Source organism: Ictalurus furcatus, chromosome 13 (assembly GCF_023375685.1).
Source record: "Ictalurus furcatus strain D&B chromosome 13, Billie_1.0, whole genome shotgun sequence".
In the NCBI taxonomy this organism is placed as follows: Eukaryota; Metazoa; Chordata; class Actinopteri; order Siluriformes; family Ictaluridae; genus Ictalurus; species Ictalurus furcatus.
In genome coordinates, this window is record NC_071267.1 from 487,073 (window position 1) to 510,368 (window position 23,296).

Consider the following 23,296-nt stretch of genomic DNA (forward strand, 5'->3'; position numbering starts at 1 on the left):
TCGACGTACGCACGTGCAAACAAACAAACAAATAAATAAATAAATAGCTAAACTGGGAAGTGAAGAGGGTTCGAAAGGATACAGGCGAGGGATGAGCTCTCTGATGGAGGCGATTTTGAAGAACCAGTTGAGGCACGTCTCTTTGGCCGTGTCGTTCACATCCTCCACGGAGAACGAGTCTAAACGGGATGAGGGGAAAGAAACGGTTCCTACCGTGCTCCAACGATACCATGCCGTCGATTCAGGGCGTGTTTTTTTTTAAGCGCAGGAGCTGATTAAAACGCTGAAACGCGTGTTCGTGTTACCTGGAAGCGGAGCGGGATCCGAGCACATGGACCAGATTCTTTCGTACACCAGACGACCTGGAGCAACAAGAGGAGGAGGTCCTGAGCAAACTAGCGAACATATACACACACACACACACGCACACACACACACACACACACGCACGCACACACACAACACGGCCCGCCTGCGCTCTTTTACCGAAAGTGTCCAGGATGTCGGTGATGAGGACGAACTTGCTGGGGTAGAACAGGATGACGGACGTGTCCGAAAGCAGCTTGGAGCACTGAGAAGAAGGAGGTGGATTTAAAGAAGAAAAACACGTGACACGTCCACGTTTACACGCACGGAAACGACTCGCTGACCTGAATGACGATTTTGAGCGCTTTGACTTTCTGGTCCGAAGCCCAAGCTTCCTTTAGGGACTGATTCAGTTCCTCGATCCGGTTCACGTAATCCTGCTGAGAGAGGTTCAGCAGCTCCCTCTGAGAGCCCTGACACACACACACACACACACACACACACACACACACACACACACACACACACATGATGATCCCTGTAATAACAAATACATCTCTCTGATTGGTGTTCCACACTCACTTCCTCCAGGTCGTCTAACTCCTCCAGACGAGTGCGCACTTTCTCTGAGACTGCAGAGCTGGGGCTGGTGGCTTTACCTTTCTCACACACACACACACACACACACACACACACACCTTGTTGATAAGAGAAGACACTGACTACATAGGAAGGCTACAGTAACTAAAAGCATCTCAGAAGACGTGAAGCGTGGAGGCGGGCGAGCTACAGGAGCAGAAACCGTCTCCCGGCGGTAGTTGTGATACGGTACGGCTCACCTTCAGACAAGCTTTCACACAGACATTCTCTTTTCGCTCGACTTACTTTTCTCAGAGCCCATGAAGAGATTCTGTTCGGGGAGAGAAAAAAAGTGAGCACACGGTGACGCCGGACTCGTCTCTGAAGGCTGTACAAGCTGAGATTCTTACTATCGAGAGCTTCTCGGTGGTCGTGAACCTGGCCAGGATCTCGCCCCGTTTCGCGGACCACGGCTCAAAGTCGCAGCCCACTTCCTCTTCTTTTTCCCTCCGCTTCCTCCCGAGCTCCTGGAAGATTGTTTTTTTAAAACGACAGGATAAGAAATCCGCACTCATCCACAGGCTACCTTTGCGAGATTTATTTCCCCCCTGAGTCTCACCAAGGAAGAGCTGCTGTGAGACAGCGCAGGAGTTTCGTTGGCCGAGGACGAGGCGGCGGCGGCGAAGAGGGACAGTGGGTCCGTGCCTTCCAGCATGGAGCTCAGAGGGTCAGGAGCGACAGAGCTACAGGAAGACGATGACGACGAGGACGTGCTGCCTTTCCGTGCTCCGCGCCGGGACTTGGAATCCGTCACCTGCGGAAAGCGCAGAGAGACCAAAACGTAGACTCGTATTTGAATCGTGTCTATACCTTACAGGCTCCGAGGTCGCCTTTTCACGCCGTACTCACTGTAATGGGTTTAAGCGGATGGTAATCGCCGCTCTGGACCGACACGGCCGGAGCACGGCAGCTCCGCAACTCCGCGTCGTAGCTGCGCGTGCGGGAATGCCTGGTGGTGGAACCGAGAAGGATGGGGTTACCCGGGGAATCGACTTCGTTCCTGTTCTCACTTGCGTTACAGCAGATATATAATGTAATATAATATAATATCACCAGCAGCGGGATATTTTATATACATATATATATATAAAATGGAAAATAATCATCACTTCAGGGTGCTTACGGTGACGCACTTCATCACACCATATATATATTTATATTTAAGCCAAGTGTGCTCATTGGGTTCCTGTATCCAGAGAAGGATTAGAAGATATCTGGCTGTTATTTAGACATTAAACCCAAAAAACCCCTGAAAACTCCACTTAATTCTACTTCTTTATATTTATCTCTCAGAATAGAAACAGAAATATATATGTGTATATTTTTCAAAGTCACATCTGTAAAACCCCACAGCTTTGGACTCGTTAAGTGTTAACATGATTTATAACCGTTATCATGTCTTTAGTTTATAAAATGCGCTCACAGAATGACGTGAACGCTATAAAGCGGAAAGAGTGATATTATTATAAGCTTGAGCTTTTGGAGGAAGATAAGACAGTATATATGTGTGTGTAATATATATATAAATATAATGTGAAGGTTTTTTTATGCTATCGGGATGTAAATAGAGAACAGTTTCTCACCACTGAACGGAAGCCATCTTGGAGTCAGTGTCATGTGACCAACCCGGAAGTTGTGTAAAGAACTGGGTAAGATCGCCTATCATAATAAAAGTCTGTAACTCTGGCTCAGCGAATAGGATTTTCTTGTTTGTTTTTGTTTGTTAGTACTTTATTGAAAAAAGAAAAAAAATCTGTATACGGATAAATAAATAATACATTAAAAGTATAACAGTAAATGCAAAGCAAGAACTCGGCCAACGTTTTAGTAGTGTTAGTACGACACTTAATAAATAATAACATTAATAACGCAGCTCTCGATTAGTATCTCCAGGTGTTGAAGAAATACTGATACTTCTTTTTTATATATATATATTTGATAACTAGTGACTGTAGAGACCAGTATGTGATCTGTAAACCCCCAATCCAACAGAATTAATGACACTGATCGGTACTAACTCCGATAATAACATATTCATAAACATATACTACCAGGAGCAACGTTCGAAAAGGTTGTCGTCAGCAGCTTGGCACGTATTTGTGTAGGAATGCCGTTCATTTTAGGCCTCATCACAGTATTGACACAGCACCGGTTAGAGTGGTAAATGACCGAATACTGGCCTCTGATTTGAGTTGTTCTCGTAGGCGTAAATAGTGACTTCTCTATAGATACTAAAGTTTGGTGTTCCCCAAGGTTCTGTTTTTCTGTTTCAGGCCCCCCTGCTCTTCTCTCTCTCTCTCTCTCTCTCTATCGATATGCAACTTTGTGGTACAGTTATTCATCAACATGGTGTTAGCTTCCACTGCTATGCTGACAACACACAGCTATATGTTTCAGCTAAGACAGATGTTAGCGTTTGTGATTACACTTCTACACCTGTATAGTGTAACGTTGTGTAACTCGGTGTCACCCCAAACAGGACGGAGTCCAGGGTTCTTCCTCATGCTGGAGATCTTCCTCACCGCTGTGGATGTCTGCAGTGCTGCTGTGAATGTTGGTTTTTGCTTGATAGAACTGAAGTGGGACGTGACAAAGAGTTCCTTAGAGGAAAGTAACGAGGACCTTCGAGGAAGATGGTGGAGGTGTGCAAGGAAAATGGGAAGGAAATGAAATTCTCTCCAGTAACAGAGCAGACAGTCTTTGGTGTACACTTGTTATTTTATTTCACGTTTTTCCACAACAACAACAGCCGTGTCTTCATGTCCAAGTCTGAGACGACACCACGTTCAGATTTAACACGTTAACATTTTCAGAGATACAGCTGGAGCTATCGTTACGCGTGATTTCGTTAATGAAACTAATGAGAGAAATCGTTACAGTTTGTGCATCGCTTTTACTTAAATGTAATATGGAGTCCAAACAAAAATGATTGGTAGACCGTTCGGTGAAATGAGGCGCCCTTTCACCGTTTAGCCGCTCTCTTCGCCTTTTAATGGAGGTTTGGGGGCGGGGCTAAACGTTTGAATGGTACGAGCAGAAACGTTACAATCGAACAGATCATCCAACGCGGTGAAGAGAACATTTACATGAGGTTAGTAAATAATACACCGCCGAGGGAAGTGTGAGACATGCTGCGTTTATTTCATGCGAAGTGCGCGACGTTAAATGACAAAGTCAGAGTCAACAACCAGCGTAGAAATGCTCGGCAAGCGCATCTAAGGTCTCGCCGTTTCAGCAAAACGTTCACCACAGCAGGGTTCAGAGATCTAGCAAGCCTGGTTCTCCCTCTCTCTCTCTCTCTCTCTCTCTCTCGTGCGCACTATTAACGGTTGTAGAATTGGGACGAGACCCACGCCAGGCCCCATTTCAGGTTGGTGAGCATAAACTTGAGCGCCTTGGTCCACTGCTCCTCGGAGTTGAACTGCGTTTTAATGGAGTACGATCCTCCGCTTCCGCCCGTGTCCTCGATCTTCCCCTTGTCCACGTCCATTCTGCTCCGAGAAGACAAAAAGAAAAGACAGGATGAAAACCGTCCGAGCCACCACCGACGTGAGACGGAGGAAAGGGGCGGGGCTTTATTCTGGAACAGATTAACAAGTGACTTCACCTGTACGGTAGGCAGAACCCCGTGTCGCCTTTCTCCACTTCCTCTTTAAACTGCTGCACGCAGTCTAAAAACGCCACCATGGCATGGTCGAACTTGTTATCCCAGAAGAAGCGCAGTCCTCCCGAGCAGTACAGCGGCAACTCCTGCGACACCCAGACGACACGACATGACACTTAGTATTAAAGAATCATCCAGATTCTCACATGAAACTGAAATCTGTCAAAACATCCTCTCGGCCAATCACAGCTCTCTCTCTGCTGGTTCCCGGCGTTCACGTACCTTGGACTTGTCTGTGAGGGACTCCAGGTACGAGTGGTTTCCGTAAGGAACGAGCCGATATCTGTAAGTTTACACACGATTATGATTTTGATTATATTATATATATTAGCAGGTCATGCTATCTGGGAAAGCGCGGTTTGTTGACGTGAGGGTGGCGGTACCTCTGGAAGCGCAGCCCCATCTTGTTCGCGAGAGCGTGCAGCAGCAGGACAGTCTGACCCCAGGCGGCGTTAATCTCGTTCCACTCCACAGGAACGCTGGGTAATCGCCCCAGACGGAAATTATTTATCGTCCCGAACTGCCCGCTGTGCCTGAAACGAGGACCGTGCAGGACGAGATAAAGATACAGCGCACACGCACACACACACACACACACACACACACACACACACACACACACACACAGAATAAAGGAAGAGGTACCAGATGTGAAAGGTGGCGTTAAAGACGTTGGTTTTCTTCAGCCGGTCCAGTTGAGCCTGGCAGTAGCGCATCTGATTGTCCACACTCTTCAGTTCATCGTCCAGCTCCAGCTGCTGCCGTTTAAACTCGCAGTACTCCTTCTGGTACCTGGGCGAGACACGGACAGAAACACGCAGTCGGGTCGGAACCTCAGATATCCTTCCGAAGCGTAACGGATTACTGAGAAGTCAGGGCAGAGGAGGAACTCACTGCAGCTCCTCGGTATCCAGCTGCTGGGCGTGGCGTCGTGCCTCCGTGATCTCCATGGCGACGGATTCCCTCTGCTGCTCGATGGCCTCCAGCTCCTGGATGAGCGTCTCCTCCTCCTGCCTGAGCTGCTGCAGCTCCTTCAGCAGCGTGTCCTCGTCTTCCTCCTGCAGCTGCGACAGGAGCTCCAGACACTTCCTGTCGATCACACACGGCTGTCAATCAAACACTTCCTGTCCATCAAAATTTCATCAAAGGGTCGCCATAAACTGTAGGAAATTTTAATTCGTTTTTGTCAATTAAATAAAGCCATCAGACACACCTGTCAATCGAACACATGTCAATCAAATACACCTGTCAATCACACACACCTGTTGCTCAAAGCCAACCTGCCAATCAAACACACCTGTCAATCAACCTTTCATCAAAGGAGCTTGTTAGTTGTTTTAGTAAATCAAACCAGCAGTTTGCACAAGTATTCACCCCCCTGAACCTTTCCACGTTTAGCTCGTCACTGTGACGCATGGTGGTGGAAGCATCACGTCGCTCTAACGAAACTCACTTGTAGTTCTGACACTCGTTCTCGGTGATGTTAAGCTGTGTGTCCAGGTGATCGAGCAGCGTGTCTGTACACTCCTCACACAGCGGGTGATCCACGTCGCTCTGACCCGACATGATGTCGAACAGATCGCTCGTTACCTACGGGAGAGGGGCACGGTGTTAGCGCTAAAAGAGCACCGTTACGCATTCTGTGCACCGTCTGTCTTTCTTTTCTACCTTTAACCTGCGGCTCAGGTTCTCCATGGTTCCTCCGTCCGAGGCCTCGCCGATCAGCGTGAAGCTGTTAGCGCTTTCTGTGGACATCATCCTACAACGCAGGGCAAATCTCAGTTCAGTGACACGACCGGGTTATCTCACGAGATTTTTAAATAAACCCGGGTGAACAGGTGAGCGAGTCTACCTGGCAGGAGGGATGGACTTGCGCGAGACGCCGTCCTGCTTACTCTCCACAAACGTCTCCTGTCAAAGACGCTCCGTAAGTCTACGCTACAATACGTACGGCTATGGGATTTAAAGGCAGAAACACGTATAAAATTACCTCGGCCGGAACGTCTGCGTTGCCGCTTTCTGTTTGCTTGCTCTGTGTCACAGTGACCAGTGGAGCTAAAGGGAAAAACCACGGGAAAATATCAGACACGAACAACGGTACCGCGGTATGATCACAGGCACGGGACGTATCCCTTCAGAGTGGTGTGATGGTGTCGGGACCGAGGTCTCGGGCGTACCGATGAGCTCCTGGATGGTGAGGCGGTCCAGGACGTTGAAGCTAGTGTCGAGCTTGAGAGGCTGGTTGCAGCGCTGACACACGAAGCTCACCTGCATGGTGGTGCTGGACGACTTGGAGCCCTCCATGGTCCTGCGACAGTGCAAATAAAATGCTTTATCACACTCATACAGGCTCTTCTCTAAATATTACACTGTTATAACCTGCTTTTCTTATCTACTACACTCAACAAAAACAGTGTAAGCCTTGTTATAACGTTATCATGGATTCTGTTTGTATATACTCGGGTAAAATGCAAAAAAAATAAGAATGTATTAAATCCTAAACATAGTAAGTTTATCTCTCTAATACCTCAGTAATATCTTTACAGCTAGAGTAATGCAAAACCATCACACGTTTACGTTATATCTATTAGCACTCGGGCTGAATCATAAACAGCTCCCGGATCCCTTTTTAAGTGCACTACACCAGCTCTGAAATAACTGAGCTCTACGCCCTAGATAGTGCACTAGATACGCAAGTCAAAGCCGAATCAGACACGGCCTCGAGATTTTGCGCTCGGGCTAGCCGAATTGTTTGTTTTGCTCCAAACAGAATTAAGACTCCTTATCCAAGCTAGTTTATTATCACAAAATTTGACCCGAAAATAAAATGAGTTGAATCACCAAAAAAAGAGTACATCATCACATTCTTAATTAAGTGTGCTATATATTATAATTTGGCCAAGCGGCTAAGTTTACGTCTTACCTGCCAACTTCCTGTTTTCGTTATGCTTTAAAAGGAAATGACGCAACCCAGTTTCGCGTCCAGAAATCTACTTTGCTTTTAATATATGTTTTTTAAATAAATTGTGTTTTTTTTTAATATGAAGAATTTTGGGACTTAAAAAATATTTTCTCAAATAAAACAACAACAAAAAAACACGAGAAAAATAGCGCAGGAAAGAAGCGACACGCGCCAGCGTCAACGTCAGTCACGTGACAGAAAGAATCGCGGGAAAACACGAATATGATTATTAGTGAGTGTTAGCGGAGTGGCTAACACGGTCTCGGATCTGTTTCGTATTTTGATGTGATTGTGTTTACAGAAATTATTTACTGTTATTAACGAGCGAGAAACAACACGGAAGGAACATCACTAGGCGCTCGAGACACTTTGGGTGCGTTAATTTAATCATATATATATTTTTTTAATCGACGTTCTTCCATATAGCGTGAAACTGTGTGGGCTGTGTTTTAAAATGGCATCATATGTATTGAGTAGTGCACTAGATAGGGTAGAGAACGCTGCCGGTTCTTCATACAGGTAGTGTGCTTGTGTAGGGAGTAATGACACGTTTAGGATTCTGCCGTGGTTTGATTAGCTAGCTAGCTAGCTAGATGCGAAGATTATTAGTTTAAGGCAACAGTTGTGACGAATGACACATAATTAGAATTATTAACAAATGTAAAAAAGATTAAAATGAGAACCAGGGAAAAGTGAATAGTTTAACCCTACGTTAAAAAGAACCAAACTTTCACTAATATTGGTCATTTTAATAGTAGTAGTAGTAGTAATAATAATAATATGAAGAGGAGTAAATAAAGCGTCTGTCACTGATGTTAAATGTTAGTAAAAAGAAGGAAAAAAGTAAAAATATATATATCTCGTTTAGAGTTAATGTTTGACTACATAGTGCACTGTATACTGTAGGATAGGGATGTCACGATACCAAAAATCTAGTAGTCGGTACCGATACCACCAAAAGTACACGATACTCCATACCAAAGTCGATCCCACGGTGTGGTTTAAAAATAAAATAAATTCAATTAAAAACTCTCCCAGAGGACATGCTCCTCTGGCTGATACTGGCACAAAATAAGAGAGAGGGGGAGATTTTAGTCATCGAGCACTGTCTGACAATGAGTGGAGGCTACAGTGAAGGTGTGCACTCCTACACACACACACACACCCCTCTTATACTCTGAATGCAAGTGTTAGTTTAAATTCACTGATCTGGTGTCAGGACAGAAAGATTTATTAAAAGCATGAACATGTGAATAATTATGAGTGACATGAGGCTACATGTATCTGACAGGACCCGGGCTGAATGGTGATGATGGAGGAACATTAGGAGGTAGTTTATAACACTGCAATGCGTTAGCGTTGTTAACAAATACCTGTCTATCGCTAACATTACATGGAGCGTAGCGTTAGCTGGTGTCACGGCTACAATGCAGCTGCCTCAAACAAACATAATACAGGACCGTCTTTCAGGTGCTTCACCAAATTCCAGGTGTTTCCTCACTGTGTCTGAAATGAACGATAGCATCGGTTACACACCGGCTTCAGAACATCAATTATGTTTGTCGTCATCCGCCCCGAATGCGAAGTATTTCCTTATTCCATACCATCTTTCCTCTCAGCGAGTCGGGGGCGGAGCTAAACTTCTGTAGTTTTTCCTGTGTGCTTGTAGTTGTTGTTGTTCTTCACCACTTGTGGACCGACTAAAATACTTAGGCGTATTTGCTGCCCCCATCAGTTCCAGAAGGCTTGCAACCTCAGTACCTTCAGTACCAATGGTACTAGTGCTACTGCAGAAAAACAAGTACCGTCACATTTTAAGAATGTTGGTACATAAGTATCGGTTCTTGTGACATCCCTACTGTAGGTCCGGAGAGGGAGAGGGGTGCCATTACTTATGTAAGTGCACTACAGGTAGAGTATGCTTTAATGATGCCTTGTGAAAACAAGTGTTTGACTCTGTGCTCCCTATATAAGTGCCCTACATAGGGTGTGACAGTGTAAGTGTACTCGTGAGCCCTAAGTAGTGCACTAAATAAAGCAGTGTGTATTGTGTGTGTGTGTGTGTGTGTGTATATATATGTATATGTGTGTATATGTTTTTAACATCCTATTATGCCTCTAACACGTAGCAATGAGTGTGGCGAAGGCAGAAGACGTGAAGAGAGGTATCGCTGTGATTTGGGAGAACCTGCAGTGTCCGATATGGTGAGTGTGTGAGAAGATCTCCTTCAGCATATACACCATAACCATAACCATATCCTGTAAGAGTATGGGGCACACACAACACGCTATGCCACACCGGCGTAGAGTTTATTATCTACAGAAATCATCACACAGGCAGCTTGGTTATGTCCCTGCTTTACCCTGTGTGTGTCTGTTATCTAATCTCACAGTTTGGATCTGATGAGCGAGCCCGTCTCCACCCGCTGTGACCATCAGTTCTGCAAGTACGTATATGTATTTATTTATAAAAATGATTTACTTTACACAGGTTTACAACAACTCCCTCTCATTTTCAATAACTAACTCCTTGAGAATTTCTTACCTCTGTTGTTGTTGTTATTTTATTTTATTTTATTTTATTAAGCTAACTCTGTAGTTGTGAAACCTATTATGCCGAGCAAACATCTATAATAGAGCTGCATCAACTAATGGAGAATAATGGATGATGAAAATGCTTGTAATGAATCGTTATGGATTAGTGGGTCTGCTCGGCACGGGGGAGATTTACTCATTACGTTACTTCTGTTCAGAAAACACGCTTCGGAGAGTAAATACTAAAGTCGTGTCCCAAATGAAGTGCTGTACACTTACACTATGCACTGTGTACTCTACAGTCTAATGTGTGGATTTTAGAACGGTGATATCATCTCAAATATAACACTAGTGGATTTTTTACTAACCGGAAGTTTAAGCCACGACGGCACATGACGTCGTACGCACGCTAGCATTAGCAGATACCCGAGTCACAGACACTGACTCTCTTCAGTTTACTCTCTGTCAGCGGTACATTTTATTCCCAACATGACCTCCGTCTCCATCAGACGGAGGAGAAATCATCACGTGACTGAGGAAGAGCGTGTGTAACCTCCAAGTCCTCTAAGGCAGGGTGCATTTTATACACCGAGCATTGTAAACACCGCGGAGATCAAACTGATGCACGAGCACACACACGTTTATATCCAGAATGCTCCGCTGTGTGTAAGGGGTGGGGAAACTGCTGCACGCTGCTTAAAAGGTTTAGTTTAATTTACGTTAATTGTCATTATATGTTGTATCTGCGTGCTTGCAGTGTAACTTCTCTTGTTTATTATAACGGAAGTGATGTGCTAGTGACGAGGCCGCGTTGCTGATCACGCGCGGTGTAGACGCGCTGATACAGAGTGTAGCGCGAGTAAGATCTGTAATGTCTCATTCAAACATTATGATCAAAAGTAAAATAATACTCCTAAAGACACCGAGGAACAGAAACCACACGGTGCAGTGAAAGAGTTTTTATTATTCATTCAGGACTGGAGTTTAATTCGGTGCTTTTTGTGCATCCATAAAAAATAATGCACAAATACTATTATAGTATAGTATAATAATACTATACTAGTACTTATGCATTATTTGTATGGATGCACAAAAAGCACCGAATTAAACTCCAGTCCTGAATGAATAATAAATATTCTGGTGCGTATTGGGTTCTGTTCTGTTTTGGACAAATAGTTGTGTACAGTTTTAGTCTGCAGTTTATATTGTACCACTCAGTTTGTGGATTTTATTTTAAATTAAAAAAAATGGTACTGAAAGTTTTGCCCCGCCCCCCTCCGATTAATCGAAAAAAATAATCCGCCAACTGATCGATTATGAAAATAATCGTTAGTTGCAGCCCTAATCTGTAACGTAATCTTAATTTATTAAAATACATATTTGAATATTTGTAAAAAAAAAAAAAAGTTTAATTTTATTTTAAATTTTTTATTATTATTATTTTTTATTATTATAAACCTGTAATAATGAACCCTGCAGTGGAGTGCAAGTACCAGTGTAGGAGTGGTGTTTATTTATTTATTTTAGTAAATAACATTTAAAATGTATTTATTTTTATTCAAAACTGTTTTTCCTGTTTTAAAAGTACACACATTTACTCGTTTAAGATTATTTCTTTGGATATTTGTGAATTTCTGAGAAGGAAAATGGCCGCTGAATTTCTAATTGTTTATCATAACCCAATAAATAAATAAATAAATAAATAAATAAGCGTGTTGGATGAAATGGTCTTTGTCTCGGTGTGAATTATTACGTGGTGAAAATCGGCAGGTTCTGCATGACCAAGCTGCTGGAAAGCAGCAAGAGGAAAGAAACGAGCTGCCCCGTGTGCAAAACCAAGGTCACCAAGAGGTACGTTTATTTATTTGCTTGTTTATTTGTTTGTTGAGAATGGTTGAGATTGGTCCGTTACGCTATCGCTGGTGTCTGATACCAGACGCTCATTTGAAACGTGTTTTAAAGTGTGATCATTATTATTTAACTGCGTTGTTGTTGTTGTTGTTGTTGTTGTTGTTGTTATTATAATTATTATAAGCAGGTGTGTGCGTCCTGTAATGAGTTGTGTGTTTAAATGTTTAACAGGAGTCTGAAGGAAAGTCCAGGCTTCCAGAAACTGGTAGAAGGCCTCCAGAATTTAGTTCGTTCTTACGAATTTGACACGTGCACCAACTGTAAGTGTGTTTTAATAATATTTACACATAGTGTAGAGAAAAACCCTTCAGATGGATGGAAATGCATTCCCGGCTCTGCTTTTGAGGTATTTCCCCATATATATATATATATATATATATATATATATGTGTATATGTATGCGTGTGTGTGTGTGGGGGGGGGGTCCTAGATTTCACTGGATCGCCACAGAGCAGACGGGGCGCTAGGTGAGAGTCACACGGTCACCCCTTCTTTTTAATTAAAATGGCGGTGAGGTTTCGCGGTGCTTGATTCTCCTCACGTTTCTTCGGTTAGCGTTGAGACGGAGCCGAGAGGTCAGCTGGGCAGCGGAGAGAACACAACGCCAACCTCAGAAGGAGACGTGACAGAGAAAGAAGCGACGGTTTCCTCCACGACAGCAGGTGAGACGATTCTAACGTCGGTGTAAACCACATCACGGTACAGCGCACGCGTGTATTAACGATGTCCAGTATCCATCGTATCGTTTTAACCCTGTTCTTGCCGTTGAAGTTAGCAGCGCTTGTGCTCGTCATCGACTGTTTTTAACTCGCTTACAGCTAAAGACGCTTTCGCAAAGCTCATGAGCCTTGAAGATTCACATCCGGTCTCTTCAGAACCAGGTTGCTTAGACCGCAGTCCCGAGGATTTGCCGCGACATTCACAAATAAAACCTGAAGATGTTCCTTCACCGACACGGCTGGACGTCACTCCAGACGACGGGAAACACTCCCGCAGAAGATCTAAACGGCTCTGTTTGGAGCCGGACAGGATTACGGGTAAAAGACAGAAGAAAAGTGTGCAGAAAGTGTCAGAGTGGTTGCTGAGGATCTCTCCGGGTTTTGACGCACCAACTGAAAGCGACGAGCAAGGAGTTCTTCCGATGTTGACGGACAGTGATGCTGAAAAAGAGAGCACGGCCTCATGCGCGTCGACGGAGATCAGCGCTCCTGCTGATAATAAAGCCGACGCGAGTCCTGTAAGGGAAGTGCCTAGTCGAGGTCTGGAAGAGCAAGTGTTCGGGGCGGTGTATAAACGCGAGCGCAAAGCTGTCAAGATCACCAAAGTCACCACAAGTTTCTCTCCCGAAAGACAGCTCGCACCTGTCGGAGGTTTATCGGAAACGGTCGACAAGATCGAGGCTCCCGAGAGGAGGTCGGGCCGTACGTCGACTATCAGCAAGTCGTCAAACGAAGGTAGAGAAGATCAGGAGGACGACGACGAAGGAAGCAAACAAGAAAACGGCAGTAAGCTGGAAAAGGTGGTACCTGATGAAAACGCTGAAAATACAGAAGAAAGCCCAGCGTTTGAGGTACCTTTGAAGAAACCAGGGAGGAGAGCAAAGATGCAGGAGGTTTGGCAAGATGTGGACCGTGACTTGACGGAAAAAGAAAGCAACGCGGACGACGAGAAAGATCGGAAGAGACGGATCACCAGGAGCAGCCGCGGTGCTGCCAGTTACGACGATTTGGAAAAAAGCAAAAACGCCAAATACGCCAAGTCGCTTGCTCTCGTCAGTGCTGGAACCGAGATGGTCGATTCAAGGGAGAAGGTTCCGAGTAATCCCGAATTAATCGAGACCGAGGTTAATATCGAAAGTTATCCTAGTAGCACAGAGCCGCGGTCTCCCGATGCTCGGAAAACCCGACGAAGCTCAAGGCTGCAGGAGTTCGCTGCAGAAGTTCAAGGTCTTCCGAGAAGAAGACGATCTAAACCGGTTCTCCCAAAACCTGCCGACGGTCAAGGGAACAATCCGTCCGCTAACCTGGACGAGCCAGGCGTGAAGACTGGTCGCGTCGGTCAGCTTATCGCTTCGCAGATCGAGACACCAGGACGGTCCGCGAGGAGAAACGGTTGTGTTTACAACGATGACTTTGAGAAGATTGAAATCATGCGGTCGAGCGAGGACGCGGCCGCTCCCGAGCGTGTGTCGTCTGAGGGGACCGCGGCTGAAGAAAACTCGCTCGCTTCCGTCCTCCCAGACACGCTGGATCGAGATGAGCGCGTCATCCCTCGTTCCATCAAAGTCGTAAACTCGACGAGTCCGTTAGCGGTTCTGGTTCCAGAGTCTTTACCGCATAAACGTCAGAAATCATCACCGTGTACAAAAACGTTGATGGATACAGAGCAAGAAGACGACACCAACGATAGTGAACTTGACACCGAGCAACTCGTGAAGAGCTTCAAAGCCACCAAGAGAAAATCCTTCTACCTGGGTAGTCCCAGAACTTCACGTTCCAGAACCCAAGAGAAATCCCTTCCCCAGATTTTAGAGGAAGACCAGCAAGAGCGTGTAGATCAAGCAGAGATACCAGGCATCTGTCCGGACAGCGATCTACCCTCAGGTGCTTGTGAGCTAGCGCCACAAGAGATAACATCTCAAACATCTCAAAGCCGTATTGCAGATGTCGCAAGTGCCAGTCTGCTTCCGGTTAACTCCCCTGCTCTTCCCAGTCTTCCTAAAGAAACCCAAAAAGACAATTCCATAAAGACCTCAGGTGCCAGTGACCATCTCAAGAAGGTTGCAAAGTCCTCAAGATCTCAAGAATCCAGGCCTCCTGTCAACGTTGATCTTGCAAATTCAGTCCAGCTCTTCTCTACAAGCGTGACCCAAGAGGAACCCCAACCCTCTCGCAGTAAAGACTCAACAGAGTCTTCAGAAATTCAAGGGAACGAAATTTCCAGCATCCCACTGGGAAGCGTGACCAACTCTGAAATGCCGTGTAATCATTTTGAGTCCTCCGTCACCCCAGACGGCCTTGTACAGAACGATCCCGAAGTTCTGGTCATAGAACCCGCGACCACACGGAACTCCGATAACACGGACGAAGGAGAAATTCTATCACAGCCACGTTTGCATCGGAAGAGGAAGGCCCAGAGACTGGAGTCTTCAGATTCTGAATCCAGCGACGATCATGAAGACTTACCCCCGCTAGCCCAGATATTTAAATCTCACCGTCCGTCCTCGCCGTCTGCCAAAGATCCACTGAAAAGCTCTTTAAACCGAGATGAAGAACGAAGCCTGAAGCCAGGTTTAGACCCCGTGAGTCAGGATAGCTGCTCTCGCGCCGAACCGGAAGCTCAGTCAAGTTCTGCAAGCCAAAGCGTCGCCCCTTATCAGACACGCGAACCTCTAGAAGATCTACAAGATGGCGGTGTTCCTGACCCTGCTTACAGAGACGACTGGATCACTTCCAGTCAAGGATCTGTGGATCTTTTTGGGACACCACGCGAACGTAAGTATCTTCTACTGGTAAAACGTAATCCGCACTCGTATAAATGGAGTATTTATTTATAATGACGAGTTCTTGTGCTTTCAGGTGAAGAGGCAGTCGACGGTGTCTGTGCGAACGCGGGGCTTTCCATCGAGGCGTCGCAGTACTCCAGCGAGATCATTAACACGCAGGTGAGTGCCGGGTTTGAACTTTTAAGGAAAGTCTTTCATGTGTATGAAAGGTGCCGATAATTCCGGCGTCGCCTGAAGAGCGCTGCTGTCCAGAAGATGGCAGTAAACACCTATTTACAGATGAGCGTTTCTGCAGCTGGACGATCCGCACGGGGACGACGAGGGTTAGATGAGCACTCGAAGAGGCGTGTCTACTGAAAGGGTTTTGCATTTGGGTTTGCATTACGAAGAGTAAGCGAAGCGAAGCAGAACTAATTATCGCTGTGTACGTTACGTGTGTAGCAGAGAGAGGAGATGCAGCAGGAGCTGCACAGGTTGGAGAGAATGATGGTGTTAGTGTCTGAGGCTCTGCAGAAGAAAGACCACGACCAGCACGCAGGTATAAATCCTGATGTACCACGAATACACCATTCTGATGAGCTAAAATCCCCCCAACACACACACACACACACACACACTAATGAAACAGGATAATGCCTGTAATCCAGCTACAGGAGGAACCTTTTACATTAGTCTCTCTTTTTATTTTTTTTCTCAGGCGTTTATGCAAATTCCATTACAGGAACCTTTTCAGGCATCCAGGAACTAACTAACTTCCCTGTTCTGTCGGTTCTTTTATTTATTTATTTCTGATTGAAATTCTAACACATTCCTCTACAGCAGAGGTTCTCAACCTTTTGCAACTAAAGCCCCCCCAAGCCTTCCTCATCATGTGGCAAGCCCCCCCCCCCCCCCCCCACATATTGGAGGAGACCAGGTATAATGATTACCTGCTCTAGATTAAATCTATCTATCTATCTGTACATATATAATCTGCTTTTGATAGATAGATTTTTACTTTTGTGTTTTTGTACTTTTTTTAATTACTTTTCATAACTTGTAATAATAAAATAACTTTTATGACTTTTATAACGCTATATCCCGGACAGGTGTGGAAGATGAACGATAAACGTTTGTGAACACTAGAACTACTCTGATCAAGAGAACTAGGCTGTGATAACCTGGACTATTTTACATGGAAAACATGTTGCATTCTATTCGTCTCGCGTTGTAAAATACACTGGCATGTGAATGATGTAAACTGGGATGAAGGGCGCGGCTCGTTATCCATCACACTGTTAAATCTCTGGCTCTCGGCCCCTCACTGAACAGAGCAGACGCAGAGAGAGGTGTGTGTGCAGCGGGAAAGCAGGACCTCGCGCGTGCTAAAGGGGTCTGAAAAGTGGCTAAGTTGGCAACGCTGGTCTGCACTGACCGCTAGATAAAAGGCAGACTAAACTCCGCCTCTCTCCAGCAAAAAGAAAATACAGAGGGTGAGAGGGAATGCAGAGTTTTTCAATTTATGCACATCCTATATGAAAAGCAATAAAATACACAGAGGACCCAAATGATGCAATATCTGTGAATTCTAAAAAAAAAAATAATAATCGCACCCCCCCTTCCGATCTCTCCACGCCCCTGGTTGGGAACCAATGCTCTACAGAACCATTTCGGGAACCTTTTTCATGAATTGAGGCGCACCCCCACCCCCCCGCCCCTGTTAATAAGCATGTTCTGCTGCAGGGACGACGCTTCTGGTGGCATTCCGTGCTTTTTGGACTATAAACTCAGTTCCTGTTGTGTACTCAGACTGTGTGTGTGTTAAGCAGGGCCGCGAGGTAGACTGAGAAGTCAGCGATCCTGTAAAAGCGTAAGGCAACGGTCTCTGAGGTCAGAGGTCAAAGGTCAGGACGCCGCGCCTGAGGATTCGACCATCGACGTGGCGGTGGAAAAGAAGCCGAACGAGCCGAGGGGAGAAAGTACGGCCGGGCGATGTGATACGATCTCGATACTGTGATGGATTATTATTCATTTTTAAAGCAGCTGATTTGATGTTAAAGTTTGTGAATCTTTAACATTTGTTTAAAAAAAAAATGTCTCTATCCAGTGTTCAGTATGATATTCGTGTGGTCTCGCCCAGCCCTAGGAGAACGTTCGCTACAGAACGAGTGCAGGACAGGAAGTGAAGGCAGGATGGAGCTGGTGGTGTCGGGGCTCAGTGCCACTGAACAGGTGAGACATTTACTTCATCAAGTTCCTCAACGCCATGCAGCGTTTTACAAAGTAGATCTCTTCAAGTTGCAGCTGTGACAGAGTGCTGGCACTGGAGACTCCTTCCCTAAACGTTACGTTAATAAAGAAGTGACTCGTCACACGTTTATATCGTTATAGAAAGTCATCAACAGCTCCTGACCAATCAGAATTCAGCAGCACTGTGAATGATTTGTTTCACAATGCTTTGACTCTGAGTATTTTCGAAAGTATTTTAATGCTGCGTTCATACTGAACTTCCAATATGGGGATTTAAAACTGTAACGTATTAACAGCAACAGTTCCCATCACACACCATTTTGTTGTGTGTGTGTGTGTAGGGCCTGGTGAAGAAATTTGCGAGGAAGATGAAGGCAGTTGTAAGCAGTCAGGTCACTCCCACTACAACTCACATCATCATCAAAACAGGTGTGTGTGTGTCACATGTACTCATGTCTGTATTCAGATAACTTGTATATACTCGCTCACACACACTCTCTCTCTCTCTCCTCTCACACACACACACTCACACACTCACACTCTTTTCTGTAGGTAATTACTTCCCTGTGTTGCATTGTTTTAAATCAAAGCCGCTCATAACGAAGCAGCATATTAACAAGCTCCATTAGGAAAGTCATTATAATGGTGTGGTTACCCTGGCAACCATCTCAGGAGCTATGATGTTTATACAGCATTTCTTTTCTTTTTTCCCCACAGAAGATTGCATTTTTGTTTTTTCTTTTTAATGTACTCCTTTGTTCTCAGTCAGATTTTACCTCCCCGAAATAAACAGCAATAAAAAGCTGCGTTCTGATTGGCCGAGAGCAGTAGGGACGAGGATGTTATCCCTCGTAGTGACCAGATTTCGGTTGTCGTCATCCACGACGTCTTCACTTTCGGTGTTGAAAGACAGCAGCGATGCGGTGTCCTTCTAGTAGCTTCCGTCTGCTCGGCGGCCATCTTAGTAAAGCTTCTTAGAGTTCTGTCTAGTCGTACTTCCGAGCCGAAGATGACGGGATAATAATTTGTGTCCGTGCTGTAATTTGAAACGTTATGAATATTCTCGATATGTTTATATACACACGAGGCACAATCAGGAAGTCCTACTCATATATATATATTTATATATATATAATGTGTGTGTGTAACATCTTATGGTATCGACTGGGCGTGGCTTCTCCAGAGCTGTGACCCGAACACATTAAGCAGCAGCTAATTAGTTTTTAATGTGAGTCTAATGACTGCGTGTACGAGTAATTAAATACACAGCGGCGAGCGATCTGTTCGGTGTTTCTCACAGCTGATGTGCTTTGAGATGCTCTCTTATTTACTGGTTCTGTGTTGGCGCAGATGGAGACCTGGTGTGTGAGAGAACGTTGAAGTACTTCCAGGGCATCGCCGGCAGGAAGTGGGTGGTGAGCGTCCTGTGTGAGTATGAGTGCTGCTCACTTCATACGCGTGTTAACTGTGACCCTGCATTCACACTCACAAGTGATTTCCATCGAATCGAAGAAACTCTGGGGAAAAAACGAGTCTGAACGCGGGGTCGGAACGGAATATCTGGCATCGCAAGACTTGAATCATTTCATATTCTTTCCTTTCTTCTCTCCACCAGGGATCTCGGAGTGCTTCAAACACGGCAAACGTCTGGCTGAAGTAAATCCATTTTCTCACTCAGGAGAGGATTCTGTTCACGTTTGTGCCGGATATTCATAAAATAAATCAAATACAGTGAAGGAACACTTCGATCTGATCTGTAACTTATACATGAGTATGATATGAGTTGTATTTCTCAAGTTATCAACACCTTTTATGTCCATTTTGAAATTCTTTGCGGTGCTTTCCAGGCTCCGTACGAGGTCTGCGGCGACGTGGTTAACGGACGCGACCACAACGGACCCCGAAAAGCCCGAACCGCTCCGGATAATGACGTGAGTCCGTCGTTTTATTTCTCTCTCCCTTTCGATGGACCTTCATGACCTTACCGGTCGGTTTCAGGCGCTCGTCCTGTCCTTTAGTTTAGCGTTGTCCATACACTGCCTATTTAAACTGCCAAGTTTAAATAGTATAACTATAGAGGTTAACTTTTGATTGGCTAGGAGGGAGGGCGTATTTGCATAAAAACAGGAAGCATATCAGTGGAAGACAGGAACAACACCATATATGGTATTCGGGAAGTCATGCGAGTGAACGCCGAGGAGAGGGTTTATCTGTCCGGACATGGTTATATAACCTATAATAAACGCATCACCCATAATGCACTGCAATCAGTTTTATATTATTATTATTAATTGTATCTGTGTTTTATTTTTGTTTTTTTCCAGCTGCTGATGAAAGGATGTGAGATCTGCTTCCAGGGCTCCTTCACTGATATGACCACAGGTGTGAAGCTGTATTAGTATAGCTGCATGTGTGCTTGTCTAGTGTTTACACACACACACACACTCCATAAGGTTCCTACCTCATAGACAGATGAATATGATGAGAAGATGATGTGGGAAATGTACTGCGCTGTTACAGATCAGATGGAGGTCATGGTGGAGCTGTGTGGAGCTACGGTCGTGAAAGACCCGCTGATGTTCTCCAGAAAGGTGCCTCTGTCCATCCTTCTGTTTAGATTCTGCGTCATGTGCAGTACACGAATATATATATATATATATATCTCTGTGTGTGTGTGTGTGTGTGTGTGTGTGTGTGTGTGTGTGTGTGTGTGTTTCAGGGTATCCGTTATCAGCTGGTGGTGGTTCAGCCTAACCCTGACGACTCTCAGTCATACTACGCAGGTGACACACACACACACACACACACACGATGAAGAAATCCACGAAGCGTAAAAAAAAAAAAAGCACAAGCAGCTGGAGTCTGACACAAGTCTCACTCCTCCTGTGTGAACGCTGTTTTCTTTCTCGTGTTTTATTTTTCATATTTGATTCCTCCTCTCTCCGTACACGTTTCAGCTCTACAGAGGAAAGCCACCGTAGTGACTCGGAGTTGGCTCTTGGACTCGGTCGCCACGTACACGCTCCAGAATCCACCGGATTATAAACCGTGATGATGATGATGGGGGTTTATTTTTGGTTTTGTTTTTTTGTTCTGTCGCGTTCTCTGCTTGTTTTTAAACACCTCTTCTCCTTACTTGCACTTTATCTGCGCACAGCTCTGTTCATCACTGCTTTTACTTTCACTGAAACTCACCAGAGAGAGAGAGAGAGAGAGAGAGAGTCTGTTTTAACGTGTTGTAAATAAGACTGTCCTTGTACGTTTCAGTATAAACACTCAACAGGTGACACGTGTTTGCTTACTTTTTTCTTCACAGTATACTTTGGCACACACACAGACACACACACATTTCTGTTGTGCTTTTGCTTTGCTCAAAGTTTCTGCCTCTGACACGGTCATTAATAATGAAAGCTTTAGAGTTTCCTCCTCCGCCCCCCACGGGAACCGTAAAAGCACAGTCTCACGGGTTCTCCGTCCATCCACCATCAATCCGTCCATCCTGTAAACACCCCCCCCCCCCTGCTCTCTCTCTATCCATCCCCATCCCCCTCTCACTTTCTCAGCATCAGCCCTCGCCTTCCTGAAACTTTTCCTTCCAGATAGAACCTGCGTAGTGACCCCGTACTCGTCCCTGTGAATGAACCGTTACTATGGAAACGATAACGTGTCAGTACGCTCGTAAACCCGCACGACAGTCCGAGCCTCCTGACCGCTCGCGATCCAGAACCCAGCAGCAGCAGTGTGATATATATACACGGTCAGGTCCATAAGTATTTGGACAGCACACCATTTTGGGTAATGTTGCCTCAGTGCGCCACTGCAGTGGATTTGAAATGACACAAACGAGATGCGTTAACCGTTTAGAGTCCCTCCATTTTCACAGGCTCGAAAGTAATGGGACAGACTAACATTAATTTGGATTCTTGGACATCACGAGTGTAAATAATAATTGATGAGATGTAGATGCAGTCTTAAAGCAGAAAAAACCAAACAAACAGTGAAATGTGATGAGACGCGTCGCGTGTCGAACCCGGGCTACGAGTGTTTGTTTAATATGGATTCCGGGCGGCTCTGCGGTCGTCCTCGGCGCAGCTGCCTGTAGAGCGCCGTCTGTTCTACCGAGCCTTTAAATATACATCAAACCCATGCCGCTGCCTGACTCCTCCACAGCACAGCTACTCAGCACAAGCAAGAACCGAGCCTGGAGACGTGCGTCATGTATTCTGCAGAACCGCAGTAGCGCTTGTGTGTGTGTGTATACGTGCACATGCAGCACTGATTCGCCTCCTGTGGTGCACGTCCCAGTTCTTGGAATAAAGCTGAAGCAGTGAATGTGAGCTGATGGTGAGGCGAGGTGATCTTTGGAGCGTGAGAAGATACGCACGGGAAGCTGTTTGGTCGCTTTTTCAAATAACGGCTTCGCGTTGAACACGCTCATTTGAATGGGTTGCGGTTTCCGTGGTAACGACTCGTTCGCCGGGACGTAAATCTGCTACGGAGATTAAAAAGCGTGTAGTCGTCGAGCTGGTGAGGTTTTTCTGTAAGGAGACTAACGTTTGTGGAAGGAGTCTCCAGTGTCAGAGCTAAAGCGTTAAGTTTTTATTTTGAATTTAAATAGTTTTTAAATTGGAATTGTTAGGAATAAAATAGTTTTAGAAGTTATCTAGAGCTATTACTGCTGGACAGGCCACGCCCACAAGCCAAGCCACACGAGTTTTAGAGTGAGGAGGTGCTTGTGCTCCGTTGTAGAACGTGACGAGACGTTGGTTTCTAAACCAGAGTCAATTCTTCCCGTAAGCGATTTACAGAAGGAAGAGCTCCTGTTTCCTTTCTGAAGAATCTCAATTCTCACCTCTTCCCCTCCGTGTGCTCCCTCCAGCGTGTTCCCTACGCCCACCGAGAAATCTTTTACACCACAATCCCCGAGATCGGCTTCGTCTGGAGAACCTCCTTAACCCCGAGGGGAGCTCTTCCCACCCCGCCGCTTTCCCATGCCGTCTGAAAGCGGATCGTTCTCCCCGTTTCCGTCTCAGTGACGGTGAATCATTCTTGATGTTAAGAGCGAACCCTGAGGGATGAGAGCGCTTATAATCTGAGCACACGTCTGATTTCAGAACAATAATAATAATAATAATAATAATAATAATAATACGATCATCCAAAGAGTCTGTAAGAGGGAGAAAAAAACATTCACGAGAAAGGAGATGCTGCTTTTGTGGGCTTGTTTGGTCTCATACACACATTGCATGCATATGTGCGTGTGTATGTGTGTGTATATGCATGCATGGCAACAAACGGATGTGTGGTTTTATGTTTCCACCAGGGAATGTCGTCTGGAGCTGTGTGTGTGTGTGTGTGTGTGTGTGTGGTGCTATTAGAGGAAAATAATCAGCGACCACCCTGCTGAAGAGGATTATTTACACTCTGAAGACTTTTGTTACTCTACCTCTTAAATATCCATGAGGTCAGTGTGAGAACAGGACACGGGGACACACACACACACACACACACACACACACACACACACACACACACACACACGGAT

At 45.3% G+C, this 23,296-nt stretch overlaps 3 protein-coding genes across 6 annotated transcripts in view; 1 reads left to right on the top strand and 2 right to left on the bottom strand.

The window, feature by feature from the left end:
* vps35l (VPS35 endosomal protein sorting factor like) overlaps positions 1 to 2,569 on the bottom strand; it is a 9,607-nt gene extending 7,038 nt beyond the window's left edge. Inside the window, exons 1-10 of the mRNA XM_053640677.1 lie at positions 2,529 to 2,569; positions 1,795 to 1,894; positions 1,505 to 1,699; positions 1,296 to 1,412; positions 1,192 to 1,216; positions 889 to 965; positions 651 to 779; positions 487 to 571; positions 306 to 362; positions 83 to 179 (exon numbers count right to left, since the gene is read on the bottom strand). Of these exons, the coding sequence (XP_053496652.1) occupies positions 83 to 179; positions 306 to 362; positions 487 to 571; positions 651 to 779; positions 889 to 965; positions 1,192 to 1,216; positions 1,296 to 1,412; positions 1,505 to 1,699; positions 1,795 to 1,894; positions 2,529 to 2,545 (899 nt within the window). The 5' untranslated portion in view covers positions 2,546 to 2,569. The remainder of the gene's footprint in view (positions 1 to 82; positions 180 to 305; positions 363 to 486; positions 572 to 650; positions 780 to 888; positions 966 to 1,191; positions 1,217 to 1,295; positions 1,413 to 1,504; positions 1,700 to 1,794; positions 1,895 to 2,528) is intronic.
* A 1,496-nt stretch (positions 2,570 to 4,065) lies between these two features.
* Positions 4,066 to 7,629, bottom strand: becn1 (beclin 1, autophagy related). The gene is made up of 12 exons (XM_053640680.1): positions 7,533 to 7,629; positions 6,787 to 6,917; positions 6,600 to 6,664; positions 6,462 to 6,520; positions 6,278 to 6,368; positions 6,063 to 6,199; positions 5,504 to 5,698; positions 5,255 to 5,401; positions 4,993 to 5,142; positions 4,832 to 4,892; positions 4,553 to 4,695; positions 4,066 to 4,436 (listed from the first exon to the last, which is right to left on the bottom strand). Exons 2-12 carry the CDS (start codon positions 6,911 to 6,913, stop codon positions 4,268 to 4,270), a joined length of 1,344 nt encoding a protein of 447 aa, XP_053496655.1. The 5' UTR covers positions 6,914 to 6,917; positions 7,533 to 7,629; the 3' UTR covers positions 4,066 to 4,267.
* A 92-nt stretch (positions 7,630 to 7,721) lies between these two features.
* LOC128617523 (breast cancer type 1 susceptibility protein homolog) lies at positions 7,722 to 21,241 on the top strand. Of its 4 annotated transcripts, none has more exons than XM_053640672.1 (20): positions 7,722 to 7,944; positions 9,701 to 9,776; positions 9,965 to 10,018; positions 11,877 to 11,957; positions 12,189 to 12,277; positions 12,448 to 12,484; positions 12,573 to 12,679; positions 12,836 to 15,511; positions 15,596 to 15,681; positions 15,964 to 16,060; positions 17,331 to 17,480; positions 17,642 to 17,733; positions 18,093 to 18,180; positions 19,102 to 19,179; positions 19,367 to 19,407; positions 19,599 to 19,682; positions 20,076 to 20,133; positions 20,272 to 20,342; positions 20,471 to 20,534; positions 20,709 to 21,241. In XM_053640672.1, exons 2-20 carry the CDS (start codon positions 9,703 to 9,705, stop codon positions 20,801 to 20,803), a joined length of 4,122 nt encoding a protein of 1,373 aa, XP_053496647.1. In that variant the 5' UTR covers positions 7,722 to 7,944; positions 9,701 to 9,702; the 3' UTR covers positions 20,804 to 21,241. The 4 variants fall into 4 exon arrangements, with proteins under 4 accessions (XP_053496647.1, XP_053496648.1, XP_053496650.1 ...); XM_053640673.1 differs by having other exon boundaries at positions 12,893 to 15,511; XM_053640675.1 differs by lacking the exons at positions 19,102 to 19,179; positions 19,367 to 19,407; positions 19,599 to 19,682; ... (2 more) ...; positions 20,471 to 20,534; positions 20,709 to 21,241 and having other exon boundaries at positions 17,331 to 17,514.
* Positions 21,242 to 23,296: the final 2,055 nt, after the last annotated feature.

What these genes read in the sequence shown, in the direction of transcription:
- becn1 (XM_053640680.1), bottom strand. Translation starts at nt 6,913, where the DNA reads ATGGAGGGCTCCAAGTCGTCCAGCACCACCATGCAGGTGAGCTTCGTG. An exon ending in ACGCAGACGTTCCGGCCGAG is followed by an intron (nt 6,521 to 6,599) that starts GTAATTTTATAC and finishes CGTCTTTGACAG; the next exon opens with GAGACGTTTGTGGAGAGTAA. An exon ending in ATGGGGCTGCGCTTCCAGAG is followed by an intron (nt 4,893 to 4,992) that starts GTACCGCCACCC and finishes GTAAACTTACAG; the next exon opens with ATATCGGCTCGTTCCTTACG.
- LOC128617523 (XM_053640672.1), top strand. Translation starts at nt 9,703, where the DNA reads ATGAGTGTGGCGAAGGCAGAAGACGTGAAGAGAGGTATCGCTGTGATT. An exon ending in CAGAGCAGACGGGGCGCTAG is followed by an intron (nt 12,485 to 12,572) that starts GTGAGAGTCACA and finishes TTCTTCGGTTAG; the next exon opens with CGTTGAGACGGAGCCGAGAG. An exon ending in TTTTGGGACACCACGCGAAC is followed by an intron (nt 15,512 to 15,595) that starts GTAAGTATCTTC and finishes TTGTGCTTTCAG; the next exon opens with GTGAAGAGGCAGTCGACGGT.